Source organism: Engystomops pustulosus, chromosome 1, assembly GCF_040894005.1.
Source record: "Engystomops pustulosus chromosome 1, aEngPut4.maternal, whole genome shotgun sequence".
In the NCBI taxonomy this organism is placed as follows: domain Eukaryota; kingdom Metazoa; phylum Chordata; class Amphibia; order Anura; family Leptodactylidae; genus Engystomops; species Engystomops pustulosus.
In genome coordinates, this window is record NC_092411.1 from 143,912,213 (window position 1) to 143,929,241 (window position 17,029).

Here is a 17,029-nt window from a genome sequence, read left to right on the forward strand (position 1 = left end):
CCTCTTTAATGTCAGATACATTATGTCATAATATTAGTATAATATTAGTGATGCGAGTTTCCCCTTAATGATTTAGTGAAGGAGACATGTATTGTATTGCCTTGGGGTGAGACAAACATCTTGTACCTGGGCTCTGTCAATAAACCTTCTGAATGCATTATCAGTTTTCTCCGCCGTTGACTTATTAATAAAAGCTGACAAAGTGCACTGCATAAATAAACTGTACAGGGAATAATAGAAGAGGCATTGCTATCCCAGACAGAAAGGTGGAGTAACCCCAACCCTACTACATTATGTCATCCTGCATGGAACTACATAGGAAAAAAGAACTGTATAGTCTGGAGTGTGACATGAATAGAAGGAGGGATCAAATAAATGGAAGAGGGATGCTCCGGAAATGCTGTGATTAAAAAAAGGGAATGTATAGAAGGAAATAGAGGGAAGGTTATTGTATCCTCTCTGCTTCATGCTCCCCTCCAGATGCCCTTGTGCAGATTATTAGGCAGGATATACAGTAACTTCATGAAGCTGTCTCTTCCCTCAATGCCCTTCAGCAGCGGCTGCAGTTCCTGTTGAGAGCACACATGGACTAGGGGAGGAGGAGACTGTGCTACAGAAAAAAAGGCTACTCTAGGGGGAGGGGGGCGAGCTTTTCCTTCCATGGTGCAGAGTTGTTACTGAAAGGACAGGCAAACTGCGGGATCTCCTATCTGCTCAGGAAGACAAGGTACTGGCTGATGCTTTCCATTTCTCTTTGGTCCTTTGCTTGCACAGGGTAGGGAGCTGTCCCATCCTGCCTGGTGCTGAAACTCGGTCCAGTGCATGGGAGATGATGCTATAGGGTGATGATTTCTCCTTAGCTATGCTAATCGTCTCCTTCCAGACACAGCCTTTGCATGGCTTGTGCTCCCTTCTGTCACTGCTCCTGCTTTGCTTGTTATTTCCCATACTGCTGATACATTGTTTCTTCAATACAATACTGTGTCTTGCAGCATGTGCTGTCTTGAAGAACTGTGCTGAGATTTATTGACCAGCAGAGCTGTGCTGCATCCACTGTCATAGTATTACATGCTTTCATTATACAAGCTAGCGAAGTTGCTCAACAATAGAATGACAACATATGGAATATATGAAGAATATGACATCACCGGGCAGTTTGAGGGTTGAACTTTTTTTTGGTCCATCTCCAACTCTACATGCAAATGGGTTCCAATGTTAAATATCAGAGCTGCTTTTTAGGATATTAAATGAGTCATGATGTGCCAGTCTTTGAAGTACCAGTAGAGGGAGGCATCAAGCTGTGGTATATTGAGAAAATGACAGTTCTTATCACCTGCAGTGCAGGAGTAGGACTTCTCTGGGATATCATTTGTTGCAGCCCACTAGGTTGTGCAGTGAGGTGGAACGCATTCTACTGCAAAGAGTGATTTTGTGTTTTGTTGCTTATTATTTTGGTATATTGGCTGTCAAAACATAAGACGGAAAAGTGTGAAACGTCCTACTTTGTGTCACATTTTGTTTCTGTATTCCTCTTGTGATGTGTGCAGACAGCAGGGAACACACGCTGCATTGTGGTATTTAGATGGATAGTCTTCAGCTATTCGACTTGCAGTTGACCTCATTAAAATGCTGTGTGTGCTAGTTGTTCTTTTTCTTATTTGTGTGTATTATTTTTTCATATTATATATAGTATGTATAGATACCAGTGAATTGTGAAGTGCGAACAGGACGCCTCACCTTCAAATGTCCCCTTAGACACTTCCTACCAGACATCGGAGACAATCCCGTCCAGCTGCTAGTGGAAGCCACACATAGGACACACCTTTAAGACTAAATTTCTGTGTGTGTCAACATAATATTTTAATACATATTACATTGCTTCTAGAATATATTACTATACTATATGTATTATATATCAAAGAACTCCAGCAAACACATTCTATTTTAAAATATCTTATTCTACATATAAAGCAAAATCTTTTCCATTTATGCTCTTTCTTGACCTCATTTTAATCTTGTAACCTTAGGTTATATTAGGTTACTATTGAAATTAAATGTACTCCTAAGGATCCACCCTGGTTGTTATATCTGTACCGACACTACTAGACCAATAGGGTGATGTAATAGGATTGTAAAGATAAGTTTGACGATATGAAACTATGTAAGTATATATGTTTTCATTTATTCCAGGATAGAACACAAGAGTTTACCTGCTTTTCTTGCATGTAATATATACAATTCACTGAGTGGAAGGAATCAAAAGCCATCAGTATGGATTTTGTTATGAAGCAAGCTTTGGGAGGTAAGTGCAGGCATTCCCTAATCAAAACCCTGTACAGTATGTCAGAAACTTAAGTACAATGCGTCAATTCCCAAAGCTCCACCCCTTTTCTCTATATCTCTGCACCATAAGGTAAAATACCACAGAGTCACCATCTGAATAGCCAGAGGCAAAACATTTGAGTAAGTTGTAATTATTTTTAGAATATTTTGCCAATGATCAGGTCACAAGATAATTCTGCTTTCATTCACACATTGCTTTGCATCTACTTATCACTTTGGAATTGCTTTCAAATGTGCACCAAAGATGATGTCATATTTTATTTTGCACTTTTTGAAAATTATTTCACGTACGTATAAAACCGGCATATACAGAATGAATGAAATAACGAAATATCTCATTCAAGTCAAGAATGTACACCACTTTCATAGCTGGCAACGTCCGAGCATGGTATAAATTATTTTATCAACTGCAGTTTAATGTACATGTTAAATGTACAGGTCATTTCGGTTTTCTTCCCTGCTTTATACAGCTCAACCCTTTCATTTGCTTATGAATCTTAACTAATGGTGGTATAGCAACGTAGACCATATATTCCATATGTGGCAATGAATGTGTGGAATGCAGTTCTCCCTCAAAGTGCCTGTCAAATGTGTAATTGAGCTTTAGTAAGATGCATTTTAATTTAATTATGACATGACTGTTTTATAACCAAGTCTTAATTACGCACTTTTTGTTTTAATGGTGAGCAGCATAGAGGTCCATCTTTGTGTTAAACGGGTAGTTGATTATTTAGAAAATTATGTATTTGCTTTAAAATGTTATTCCACTGAGGTAATTAGTACCTTCATTTCTGCCAAGATCACCAGCACTTTCCTGGACAATCACACACTGCAGCTCTTTTCAGCAGAACAACACTGTGCCATAGATATGGCTGTTTGCTCTTATGTTCTAGGTGCAGTACTAAATTGTGCACTGCAGTATTTTTGCTTACATTAAATAACGGCTTGCGCAAATCTTTTATTTAACAAGTAGGATAAATGGATTGATTGAGATCTGCTGACTGTAGAAAAACAATCTGGTAAGACCTGAAATGGGATTGAATCCATTAAGCAGACTTCAGATAAAACCATTTGTCAAACCCTTCACTTAGAAAACAGCTCTATCGATAAAGAAAATGATTAAAACTCAGTGAGCTGTGGTTAAAATGATTTTTTTTATTTCCATTGATTTATGCCAAGAGGGTAGTTGAAGGTTAAAAATAGGGGAAATACATTGTTTTGCTATGTACATGGGATATATACCATATATGTAAGTAAAGCATGCATAGGCTGAAAATTATATCATTGAAAATGAATGATTTTAGCAGTTTATTTACATATCCATACCTGCCCTGATACACACTTTGTTAAAAAAAAGTATGAAGTGGTTCATATCTCAACATAGTAGCTTAAATGTGGTTGCATCATTGTAAAAGGCAGCACAATCCACACAGTGCTTTTGTATTAATTTTACTTTCCGGCCTGGTTACTTCAACCACAAAAAGGGAGGAACAAACTTTACCATTCAATTTTATTTAGAAATCCTTTTCTTTGTGTTTCCCCTACTCCTTCCTTTGACCTTTATCCACCCGATGCAACAAATCAATATCATTGAGCATTTAGCTGAAAGTGAGCAAAAGATCTATACAGTATCATAGGGAACATATATCAAATCCTGCTGTGGGTAGCTGTGTAAATTAATATATCCATGTGTTTCACTATAATTTGTAATCTATTCTTTTGCTATGCTTTGGAGTCCAGTGGACTGTCCTATTTAGTGATTCAGCTTTCCCCTAATCACCGTGTAAATACAGAGATAGTGTAGCTGTCAGTCATTGACTGGGACCGCCCACTGAACTCCTTTGCCCAAATGATTATGGAATAAATTATAAGCTCTGCTAATTTTTTGCCCATAGGTGACTATACAATAATTTGCTAAAATAATTTTACTCTAAAACATGTTCGCTTAAGATCTGACTACATTTAAAGATAATGGGGCACATTTACTTACAAGGTCACTCAAGTTCGCTAAAAGTGCATTGTCCGTCTATAATGCTGCGTGCGGCATAAATTGTGAATCTGGCATTTCCCACAATGGTCTAACAGAGTTCACTATGTTGAAAGTTAAATTACTACGCTTGGTCTGAATCAGTCCAACCGTCTGATGACATACCCCCTAATTTGTGCCACATGGAAGAGAGCGCAGCTGTACCACAAAAGGGCACAGACACTTCTTAAATACCTGTGCAAGCCATTTTAGCCATGAAGAATGTGCACAGTCCGACAAAAGTGAACCATAAAACCCTTAGTAAATGTGCTCCAAAGGGCTCCCTTTAAACCTTTGGTGACTTCCTGTAGGGACAATTATTCAGTGTAAAGTTGAGTCTTTATTCATAGTAGAGTTGAGTCTTCATTCATTGTAAAGTTGTGTTCTTTCATTGTAGGGTTGAGTATAGATAATTTTTTCAACAGAGTTTATGAGCCTTTTCATCTATGAACCCCCATTACTTCTACTACCCTTCAACCTCCTCTTTCCTCTTTATGACCCTTGCGAAGACATTTTCCTTGTTAGTTCTTTTTCATTTGACTAATGAATAGTTTGAAGACATTGACACAAAGGCATCCAATATCCTGTGCTAATAAAGTAAATCGTAAACCAATCAATGCAACACTAGGAAGTTGATGGAGCGGACTTCACTATGTAAATTTTATTCTAGGCCTTTAAAATAAAAACATGGAACCTGGAGTATAGAGATATTGGAGAAGTAAAAATACCTATAAGAAGAAGTTTTACATTAACACATATTTGACACTTAATTGTTTCCTGTTATATAAAATTACAAGGACTTTGCAAAAGGATTTAATTTTAAATGACTTTTTAGTTAATTAATAAAAGAGATTAATCAATTTCTCCTTTACATTGGCATTTATTTTACTTTACATAAAAATCATTCAATATAGAGTTCCTTATCAAAATAGTTCCCTTGTGGAACATGTTTGATTTCCAAAATTACAGTGTATCAATTTCCTATCTGAAATCTACTAAATTCTGCAGTATAGTTTTGCCATCCATAGCCTCCCTTCAGATGAAGTGTAATGGCAGTGACAATTAATTTATAGCCAAATAATATATACATGTTGAAAAATAAATATTATTAATATGTTTCCTTAAAAAATAAATTAACAAATACACAAGTTCCACAGAAGGCACAAAGGAGACCTAGCAACAATATAACATAATGCAAAACAGAATTAGCAAATGACTCTGAATGGTTCTCAATCACCATACACATCAATGTCAAGTGTGTGTGACAAAGATGTGGTTGTTAATTTTAAAGGAACCTGGCAAATGAAAATGCAGTCTGAACCAGCAGCAAGTTATAGCTATATAAATCTGCTCAGATCTCCCTGCTCTATAACATGCTGCCTGCAGATTACATTACAATTCCCATGTGACCGGGTCCCTTTAATCTACACCATTTTCTGCCTAAATGCTAAACAGGGACAGAGACATGGGCATAATACTCTATGTAGAGAGTATATAACAGCAATATATTTTGATTTAAGTCTATAACTTGAAAAAAAGAACTGATTTGTGACTGGTCTATTGCCCAGAATTTCATGAAATACAATCAAAATTAAGATATGCACTCACTTGGGTTTTGTATACTGTGACCCCTCGACAGTTTCCATGGTTTTCATAGTGTTCATAGTCACCAGACATCAAATCAAATAATGCAACTGGAAGACAATATGCCCTAAAGGCTTATTTATGTATAGAAAATAATATACCACGCCTTATGATTTGCTTCAATGATTCATAGTGCAAAAAAAAGCAAATGTAACAAATTTGATGTTACTCTAAAACATTGTTACTATCAAGAAATCATTATGGTATGTAGGTGGGAAGGACATACCATGTATTCTGGGGTGAATCTGGTACTTGCACAGCTTTCATCTGTATGAAAGAGTTAAGAATCTTTTGCTTTAACTTAGGCCATAGCTTTGAAGTGTTTTAGTGATCTGTGTAACACATATAGAAACACACAGGAAATAATTTTGATGTTGCATAACCTTGATTTCTTGGGCCTAAAACAACTGTATTGGTTGTGTTATGCACCTCAGCGGGTGCTTTAACTTTAGCATATCAAAGATTTGCTTATAATTCTCTATACTGACTATTTTAGATGATGTTACTAGTTTTACTGAAGACAGGTGCTAATGTTATCTTCAAAAAATCTAAATTAGAAGAGATTAGAAGAGATTAGAAGCCATATATAATATAAAGTCACAGAAGTGGCTTTTAAGATAAAGTGAAAAAGTTTTTCACAAATGTATCTCCCTAAAATTGATTGATATTGGGATTGATGTACTTACATTGTGCACATTCAACAAAAACTACCAATAACTTGTACCAAAAAGCAATGCTCTTCATTAACTCATGTGCTGAAGAACCACGAGGAGTCGTCCCGTTCTGGAGGCGCTGTCACACTCAGAGAATAGACTGGGATGGTGTATCCATAAAAACCAGTTTTAATAAAAAGTAAAAGGTAAAACACTACGCGTTTCGGCCCCGGGCTGGAGCCTTCGTCAGGTGGATAATTACAGGTATGTAATTATCCACCTGACGAAGGCTCCAGCCCGGGGTCCAACCCAGGTATGTAATTATCCACCTGACGAAGGCTCCAGCCCGGGGTCGAAACGCGTAGTGTTTTACCTTTTACTTTTTATTAAAACTGGTTTTATGGATACACCATCCCAGTCTATTCTCTGAGTGTGACAGCGCCTCCAGAACGGGACGACTCCTCGTGGTTCTTCAGCACACAGCCAAGTCCGTCAACTCTGGTTTGCCCGGACCTGAGTCCCGTCGGCAGCAGTCCCTCCATCTATTTTACGCTCTATATTTCACTGAACCAGGTGAGAGACATTCTATTATATATTTTCCTTATCAAACAATACACTTGAATCCTTTGCGCTTTTTGTCTCCCCCTCCTATTGGCCACGTTGATGCATACCTGTGGATCCCCACATTAACGCATCTAACACCAGCCCTCCATTTGCTTCATTAACTCATAATCTATAAATAAGCAGACTTCATGTATGTTTATTATTAATACATCCTGAAACTCCTGCTGTAGCAGGAGTGTGGTCTGGACAACACAGCTGGCATCTGAATTCAGAGACCAAAAGTGATGGGGGGCACCGAGGCTAAACGGGAATGCAGGTGGAGGTAATTATAACTTGAAATGAAGACCCTGAAAGAGCACTGACTCCAACACTTGAATTGGTGAAGCCTTTTTCAAGGAGGTCCCCACGTTGTGCAGATAAATTAGTGTAGTCAATACCGTCAGCTTTCTAGGGAAAATAAAGTTATTTTAAAGTGGGTAGCCGTGGTCACAGCGATTATAATAAATACTTTTCAATAAAAATACAGTTAAAAAAAGACATCCTAAAAATTAAATTTAGGTACAATGTTACATGGACCTGAACAGTGATAGCTTGTCTTTATTCATAATAACACACACAAGATTAGTTCAGGTGCCTATATCTGTCACCGTAAATTACCTACCCGAACAAACTGCTATACAAGCAGTACCCGACTTAAAAACACCTGATTTACAGATGACCCATAGTTAGAGAAAGACTGCTTTATACTGATAATTTACAAAACTTTAGCACAAAGCTACAGGGGTGAGCTGTGAGCGTTATCAAAGGTGTCTGCAATTAACCTTTTTTGCTAATCACTATTCTTATGAAGACCCAAAATGTATAAATCCGATTGTCACAGAGACCAAAAAATTTTGGCTGGGATTACAATTATAAAATATAAATAAAAATATAGGTTGCAGAATGGGAAAGGATGAGAGAATGTGCTGGGTGGTGGAAGTATAGCAGAGGGTGCAATTATTGCTGTGGAGCTCCAAACACCTCCAAATGCAGTTAACCTAATTTACATATTTCTAAAGTTAAAGAGGTATTCCATGATAAAGTATAATCATATTCAAATGTGTCATTAAAATGTAACCTAATATGGAATATAGTTATTTAAAATTTAGATCCCTTTAGCAGAAAAAATGTTGTCGACATAAACTAAAATAATTAATAAAAATGCTACTGACCCTTTGAACTGTATATTGATTTTGTCCGCTGATGGCCACTGGTCAGTTGTCCACATCGCATGTCCTGCACCTGCCTGGGAAGGACATGTGCTCATCACTATGTGTGGCTGTAGTCAGTTACCTGCAATGCATCCAGTATGGCTGTTGTTGTGGGCAGTGATGGTAGTTACAGACATCATTACTATGGTGAGCAGGAAAAACTGCTAGATCATCACTGGGAGCAGAGCAAAAGAGGGAGGGGCTGTTACTGTCAACTGAGGATTCATGGGAGTTGTAGTTGTAGATGATGGCCATCTTTGAGATAGCTCCCACTACTTTAGAAAGCCCATAAAATTTAGCTTGGAATGGTGCCTTTTCTTCTAGAGTGCGGCTTCTCTGCATTTTCTTAGTTTGCGTCCAATAAACCATTACTTGGGGCTTGGACTCATTCTTGGACTTAATCATTAAGCTACTTTTATTTGGCTACACTTTGGTACATAACAAAACCTCCACTGCCAAACACCAAAAATGTCTTTGATGTCGCAGATATGTCTGTCTCTGTGAGGTCTGGTGGCTCCAGAACAATGACGGCTTGTATAATAATAATATTACTTCTATTCCTAAGCTATCCAAAATTACATACATAGAAATCAGAACAAATTGCTACATCGCAAGCTACTTGCATGATTAGGGAAAATCAGAACAGACTGCACTTCTATACTGCAGCTGCTGCAGTTACTTCTACAGTAAATGTGTACGGTAGTATGTCAGTCATCAGGAAAAGCAATCCAGACAGCATCTGATCAGACATTAAAGACAGTGATAGTGTCTATGCTCCTGGGTCCAGCACTACTTCTAGCACAGCAAAATAATGTATTGTGTAGCCCTTCAAACCATCACTCACTTTTTATATCCCTGTATTACAGTTAATCATATAAAACATACAAAACATTAATATTGCAGTTGACAACATGTAACAATATGTTGCTACACAATAATAACTAATGGAAGAGAAAAGTAGAGAATTGCTATTGTTTGAACTATTTGATTTAAATCCACTTTTATGTACAGATATTTTGGTATATCTATAACAATCATAGGAGGATATTGGTTCTTGAAAATTGTGTGAATTCTCCCCAGGTTTATATACTTTTCTATTACTTGCATAAATACAGTAGATCAGATTATTTGTATGGGCATTTATGTCTACATATTAACCATGTTTGTTATTTCTCATATGTTTTATAATATTCTAATGAAAAGATGCAGATTCTACAAGTGAATTTCATCTTGGTGATCACTGACCTCCCTGACAGACAGGTCACAAAGTGTCAATGCATAATAAGTCAATATATATCCTGAACTTATAAGCTTTGTGATAAAATAAAATGGACTCTCCAGAAATGTTGGTCAGTAGTGAGTAAAAATATGACATATTCTGAGTAAGGATCTTTTCACCTATTCAGCCATTATAGCAGTTTATGGGGGTAATATTGTGAAAGCTTCCTAATATGGCTAGTGGCATCATCACTGAAAGTCAGCCTCCTGGAATCCCCAGCAGCTATCCCTCAGCCATTTACAGTCCCAGCATAGTGGGTGTGATTTATACAAACCTGCAGCATAAAATGAGTTATATGTCTGGGATTTAACTTTGCTGAGGTTGGACCCCTCCTTCCTGCACCATACGTAAATTCTGTTATTTTTGCAATTTTCTGTAACAGACTTAATGTGAGTTAATGTGCCTTATATAAGAACATTAATTTATTCTTCTTTAATGAAGAAGATGCTAACAACATTAGATAAAATGAAGCTTTCAATTTTCCTTTAATGCATACATGTTTCTGAGATTCCAACCCTGTGTTTGATAAATACACAGTAAACGTCCTTGAGAAAAGACTATTTAAAGAAAGTGCTGACTTGTAAATGCACTTGATGCTGAATCAGCAAAGACATAGGCCCTGGGATTGCTCATGGGATGTACTGCAATAAAGTTGAAACTTATCAATATTTCAGACCATAGAATACACTCCCAGATATTCAGCTCCACGTGCAAGACTGACCCTAAGACTGCATTCAGATGTGATCAGGACAAAATGTACAAGGGTTGATTCATTTTTCATGAGATTTTCATTCCTTTAAGTCAATGTTTATCAGTGATTATCCATAATTTTTGGAGAGATGTGTAAATGTATGCATTCATTTAGATGTGTCAGTATTCAGACCACTAAGTGTCCATTGTTCACTGGGACAGCCATATCAAAGAAATGATTATTTTCAGTCCACATGGGCTTTCTGAATCCAAAGAAGAGATTCTGGTTAAGTTTTAAAGGAAATCTACCATCAAAATAAAGCATGATAAATCAGGGACATATTTCAAAGATCTAGGCATTGTGAGTAATCTTCTTTTCCTTGTTATCCATGACCACCTCCTAAAATTAACTTTTAAAATTATGCTAATGAGTCTGAGTGATTACAGTCTGTAATGCCAGATCACAGAGGGGATAATATAGCTCTTTAGCAGAATTTTAAAAGTGGATTTTAGAAGGAAGGAAGCCATCGATAACAATTATAAAAAGATTACCATTATCAAGATTTCCATTGCCTGGATCTATGAGTAAGTGCTCCTGGTTTATCATTCATGATTTTGGTAAATTCCCTTTAAAGGTGCAAGTTACATCAGTATACATGTGATTAAATAATAATCACCAACACCATTATTGGGGCAAGGGAAACTTTTTCTGTTGTTGGGTCAAATTTCACAGTTGACCGAGTAGAAGTGCGAAGAAAGGGAATTGATGTTGCTTAGACATTGAGCTTCTATGTTATATAGGCTAGTTAGTTATCTAGTGAAAAGCACAGTTATAGGCTTTGAGAATGGAGGAAATCTTGTGATATACATTAATCTCTTCATATGCCGTTAGCACCTATAGTCATGAGAAGTAGAAAAGAATGTTCCCAAGCTTTTAGTTTGGGTCCAGGCTTTGGGTGCATCCTCTGCAGCCAATGCAGTAAATTGATGCCCCCACCTACTTGCCATGGCTGTGATTGACCAGGGGTACATATTGCTAATCTGGCAATATGTCCATGTCGTGTACAATGCACCCAAACCCCGGACCTGAACTCTAAATTCAGGTCCGCTCTTCTCTAAAGAAAGTTCTTGCCTTTTAAATTCTTTGATTTTATGGATGAAGTAGTATGTAGTATTGAATGTATTCTAATTTTTTTAGGGTATTATTCATTTAATTTGTTTAACACAGGCAACATTTCCATCTTCATTCCTGACATATTCATTTGGCACTAACACATACCATACAAAACACTTTTGTTAATTTACTGATGAATAGGAAGGGTCTGCAGCAGAAGATTATGACTAATCCTGCTCTCCCCACTCCCCTTTTGCTGTGTCTGTCAGTGAGATGGACTTTGAGAGAAAGAGGTACTTTGGGAGTCACCATTAGGACAGACTGTAGGAATGAGAGCAGAGAAGTTCTGTATGCACAAGAGGATAGCATGGTGAGAACAAGGAAAGGATGAAGCTCTCAAAAGAGACCTAGGTATAGATTGATATACTTGCAGAGACATGTGTAATGGAAAAGATGCATTGACCCTAAATCTGGCACAGAGAGTATGTTCTATGAGTTTGTACATTATTTCTTTAAGATAATTGGGGAAGAAGTACCAGGGAGCTCGGTGGCAGGGAAAAAGTTCTCTGGGGGGTCTATAATAGCAAAAGCCACTGTAACCTGTGAAGCTCATGTTGCATTCTGGACTTCATTAGAATAAATGTAAACTTACTTTTATACCTAAAGTAAAGAAGTAGAGCTCCTGATAAACATGTAGTCAAAATCATGCTGATTTCAGCTACTGAGCAGTGTTAAGGGTTAATCTATTACTTAATAAGTGGCAGATTTCCTTTAAAACCTTAAAGAACATCTACAAACGAAATCACGCCAGATAAAGCAGGGGCACACAATTATGCTAATGAGCCAGTCACTAGAGTTTCACTAATAAACTTATTGACAGGTTTCCATAGCAATATGCTGACTATAGCCAAACTAATTTTAGCAAAAAAAATGAATACTTGCTATCCTCACTTACTATATAAGTCTACATTGTACCCTGCTAGAAAGAGCAGCAAGTCACAAGGGGAATTTGTTATTCATGCAAGTTACATGCATAAATAACACTTGCCCTTTCCTGACCTTCTGGCAGGATACCAGGTAGATTTACAAATTTTTTTTGCTAATAAAAAGTATAGGTAATAGTTTGCATAGTGATGTGGGTTATTACACTATTAGTAAAAATCTGGTGAGTGTTTCCCTTTAAGATAGATTCCTGAAATGGATGTAGATGCTAACCACTGTGTAATGTAAAACCCAAAACAATCATAGTTTTTTTTTGCCAGTGCCAGCTTTGTGCAAACAGCTCTTGATAACTTGCATGATCTTTGTTTTTCTTGCTGGAGTAATTTGCATCTGAAATACCATGTGCCACATTTATTAAAGGTTTTAGACCATTTTTAGGCAGTTTGGTGACTGGTCTGAAAAAGGGAACTGTCCTCTGCAGCTAGGAGGCGTGTCCAGACTGAAAAAAGCCTGTGCGTCCGTGTGCCAGAAAATTCAATACTGTTTTACAGCAAACTAGGCCAAGTAATAAGAGACACAAAATAGGACTCACCTGTCTTATACTGCACCAGATTAATCATCCAGCATCAAACACAGTGATAAATTTGGTGCAGCAGATAACTGACTAGTTCCACTCTGCACTGGTCTAATGACTGACACATTAATACATCTCCCCCACTGATTTTATGGAATGAACATAACTCATAGTATACCTACGTTAGGTAAATAAAAAAGCTATATGTACCTAACATGCAATCCACCAAAAACAATTGGGTAGATGCATAAATGTGTCGCTTATTTATACCAGTGCAGAGTAGAATTAGACAGAGATTAATCACTGTGTCTGGATGCTGGATGATTCATCTGGCAATGTATCACAATATAGGATTTTCTGGTGCAAGGACTGAATTTTCTGGCGCACAGACTATTTCCTGTCCGGCCGCGTCCCTTATCCAGACAAGGTAGAAAACTAATCTAAGAAATGGTCTGAAACCTTCAATAGATGTGGTGCATGGCATTTCAGGTGCAAATTAATCCAGTTTTATGACATAGATAAATACATACCCCAAATTATGCTCATAATCAGATTTCTATATATCCACAGTTAGTCTAGCAGCTTGATTTTTTTGACAACCCCTTTCCATATATCAATGTATCCTATATCTAAAAAAAAAAAAGGTTGCTTTCTTCAAAAAACAACACTGCTCCTGTCAAAAAGATGAACAATAGCATTGACGTAAATAGCTGCCTATATCTACTAATAACATATGCCATTTTAAGGCATAAAAGGTATGGATTCAGGCATGATACATAAGTATTGCTAAATCTCTTATAGTTTCCCTTTAATATTACTTTTTTAATATTAGCATTTATAAATAGACTTGGATCTTTGGTAAAGTACATATTGTAAACAGAGGTACAAAAATTAACTTACAAGCCACTTTATTGCAGAATTATGAGCTCTGTTCTTGTCTTCATGTAAATCGTGACAACCACAATCGAAAACAAATTTAATATTTTAGAAATCAAGTTGTCAGAAGCCAAATTGCCTCTACCTCAGTTTTCAAGATATGCTTAACAAAATTGAAGGGGTGTAGTGCTTCTGGAGTGCTTTAAGCCATATTACAAGTTATTACTTGCAATATTACTTTATGAACAAGATGCTAATACTTTGCTTAAATTATTCAATATCAAAAGCCGTCTACCCAAGTTGTTTCAAGTATTCACTTAAATGTTTTTATCTTCTTGGCTACGAAGCATTTCTTGAGAATAACAAAAACGTGATTGATTGCAGATGACTCATTATGTCATTTGGCACACTTCACTTGCATCTGCCATTTCTCATGATCTACAGTGTTTACAATTCACCAAACATGCAATAAAATAAAGTAATTACGTTTGTTTCACTGGAAATTTCACCATCCAATTTCAGAAGATTTGCACCTGTTCTCCTAATGATCCTTCCAATAAGTGTTATTCATGTTTCATTATTATTAGTAGTTGGTTATGATACTTCTGTGTATGTTCAGCCCCTAATGGATTTTAAATAAATTGTACGTCTATGATAAATAAAATGTATGTTCCTTACACCAGCAACTCAATTCCAAAGAGGACTTCTTTCAGCTTAAGACATTTTGGGGTTTTGCAGGATTTCACATTGCAGGAAGCAATGAGGTCCAATCATTGAAATAATGTTTCCTGCAGTGTGACATCCTGCAAGATTCTGAGTATGCATCATCTTTGCAGAAATATGGTACCTGTTTCTATCACTAAATGCCAGTGATGATTCTTCAAGTACGGTATGTCCTAATAGGATTATGAGCAAACCTTTCTTAAAACCTAAAGCCAAAAGATGTATGTCTATCTATCCAATAATGAACTATGCAACCTGGCTTCATTTTTATACATCACAATCCTTAAAATACCATAAAAAATTCTAGCAAATCCTATACAACCAATTTACCTGATTACCTTGCCAACACATCATGTCCTGTAAATCGTGGAAAACTTATTGGCCATAACTTTACAAAATTTATCTTTCCTGCAAATCCTAATTTTTACAACCAACCCATATGATGCCAGGTTAAAGGTGGAGATATCAAATGTCTATTCCTTGCTCATAAATCAATGCATTGATATCTGCTCCAAAGAAATATGCAATTATACTAAAAATAGAATAAAATAATTCTAATATTATGAAAGACAAGAACAACCATTTGTCATAGTTATTCCATCTGCAGTCTTCAGTCTTACAGCTGGTCTACAATCTGTGGAATAAATATACTTTTATAGAATTTGTATTTCATAATTTTTTTTCATTTTTTATATTATATATGTATTATGTCTAAGACATGAAATATGACCTACTGTGTAGAGAAATAGACTGTTGCTAACGATAGTACTTTTTCATGTAAAATACATGTACAGTATTTTAAGAATTCTCTTTCTATGTCTTCAATGAGTTTATAGAAATAAAGATAAAATATGTAAATGATATGTTGCATGACAGAGAGATGAGAGAAACAAGAATCACAGCTCATGAAAAAATTAGATTGTTTAGGAATTTCTATGAGGGAGGAGTGGTTTCCTTATTTGAACTAGATGATGACATAAAATTCATGCATTCATGGAGATATGGGAAGAGCATGCTTCCATTATTAAGAATTCAGCATCAAATGGATCTGCTATGGTCTTAGAGACAAAAGGTAAGTTAAGACTTTGTGACTTTGCAGAATAACCTAATGTTTTTACTGATGAATGCTACTTTTTTTAATTTACAGTGTTATAAGAGAAGATGTTAATTTTTGTATTTAAATGCATAAGGCAAATATACTCCAGTCCCCACCAGGCATAGGAATTGACTGTATAGGTTGCCCCCAAAATAGCACAAATTTCAGAAATTGTGCAAAAGGGAAATCAGCCCATATATAAATCATACAGCACAATAGCTACAAAAATGCAAGTGCAAATTGCAAGACTTATGATACACCTTCCTCAATGTTTTAGGATCAGGTCTTATTCACAGAAATGTACAGGGCACTCTGAAACACTTGGCTCAAATTAGTTAAGTACAATCCAAGTGGTCTCAAACAATGAGAGGCAAGACATAACCCTGACGAACAAAAGTTAAATATAATAGCCATTATGTATTAGTGATTCATACTGAATTACTGAAACAAAACTGATAAATTCAGTAATTTATGAAAAGTACAGAAGGATTTTTGGGAGGGAATGGTGGAGGGAATATTAAGTTTTTGTGGCCTTTTCTGAAATTTCCAAATTAATTGTCCTTCTTTACAAACTATCAATAGATAATAGTGTTTTTACAGTGCTAACTACATAACTTTATACATAGCTTTGGTATCAACAAGAAGGCGTCTTGGTCTGGCTGATCTGTCGATCCACAACTACTTTAGTCTGCCTCGATCTGTGAAGCTGCAACTACTTTGGTCTGGTCAGTGATTTGGGAATCTACCTCACTCACTGATGAACTGGATGAATAAGTGTGTCACACACAGACACACTTCCTGTTTTCCGGCATCATGGCCCTCTCCCCTTCCCAGATAGATGTGACTGAATTTGATTGGCAAACTTTATTGACATCTCAACACATAAATGTTTAAAACCAGGTAACCCTTGCAGTGATGCTAAACAGCCACAATTTCCTTGAGGATGCCCAGAAGGGCAAAACGAATGGGAGGGGCTTTGTTCTGTATTTAATCTGCTCATCCTTCCTGCCTTTATCAATCTACTAGCTAGTCAGTAATCTATTCTAATGCAGATGGTCAATGAGAATCATGGTGTACTCTGATAGATAGCTAGTTAGTTATACAATCAATGTCAGACAATGTCAAAGCTATTCTCTTTCACTTAACCAAGGGTAGCCAGTAGAAATCCATTTAGGGGATTCTCCATATCTGTTGTTCAGTTGGCTACCATTGGTTTGCTCAATTACAATCCATTAGATGTTACTGAGAGACTATC

General features: G+C 36.5%; 1 protein-coding gene across 3 annotated transcripts in view; it reads left to right on the forward strand.

The window, feature by feature from the left end:
* The first annotated feature begins 413 nt into the window (after nucleotides 1–413).
* Nucleotides 414–17,029, forward strand: part of CPLX1 (complexin 1) — a 130,197-nt gene continuing 113,581 nt past the window's right edge. Inside the window, exons 1-2 of one of the 3 annotated variants that reach the window (XM_072155311.1) lie at nucleotides 419–727; nucleotides 2,191–2,302. In XM_072155311.1, coding sequence (XP_072011412.1) covers nucleotides 2,272–2,302 — 31 coding nt within the window. In that variant the 5' untranslated portion in view covers nucleotides 419–727; nucleotides 2,191–2,271. Of the gene's footprint in view, nucleotides 728–2,190; nucleotides 2,303–2,395; nucleotides 2,464–17,029 lie in introns of those variants that run through there. The other 2 variants (XM_072155328.1, XM_072155318.1) reach the window with 2 other exon arrangements.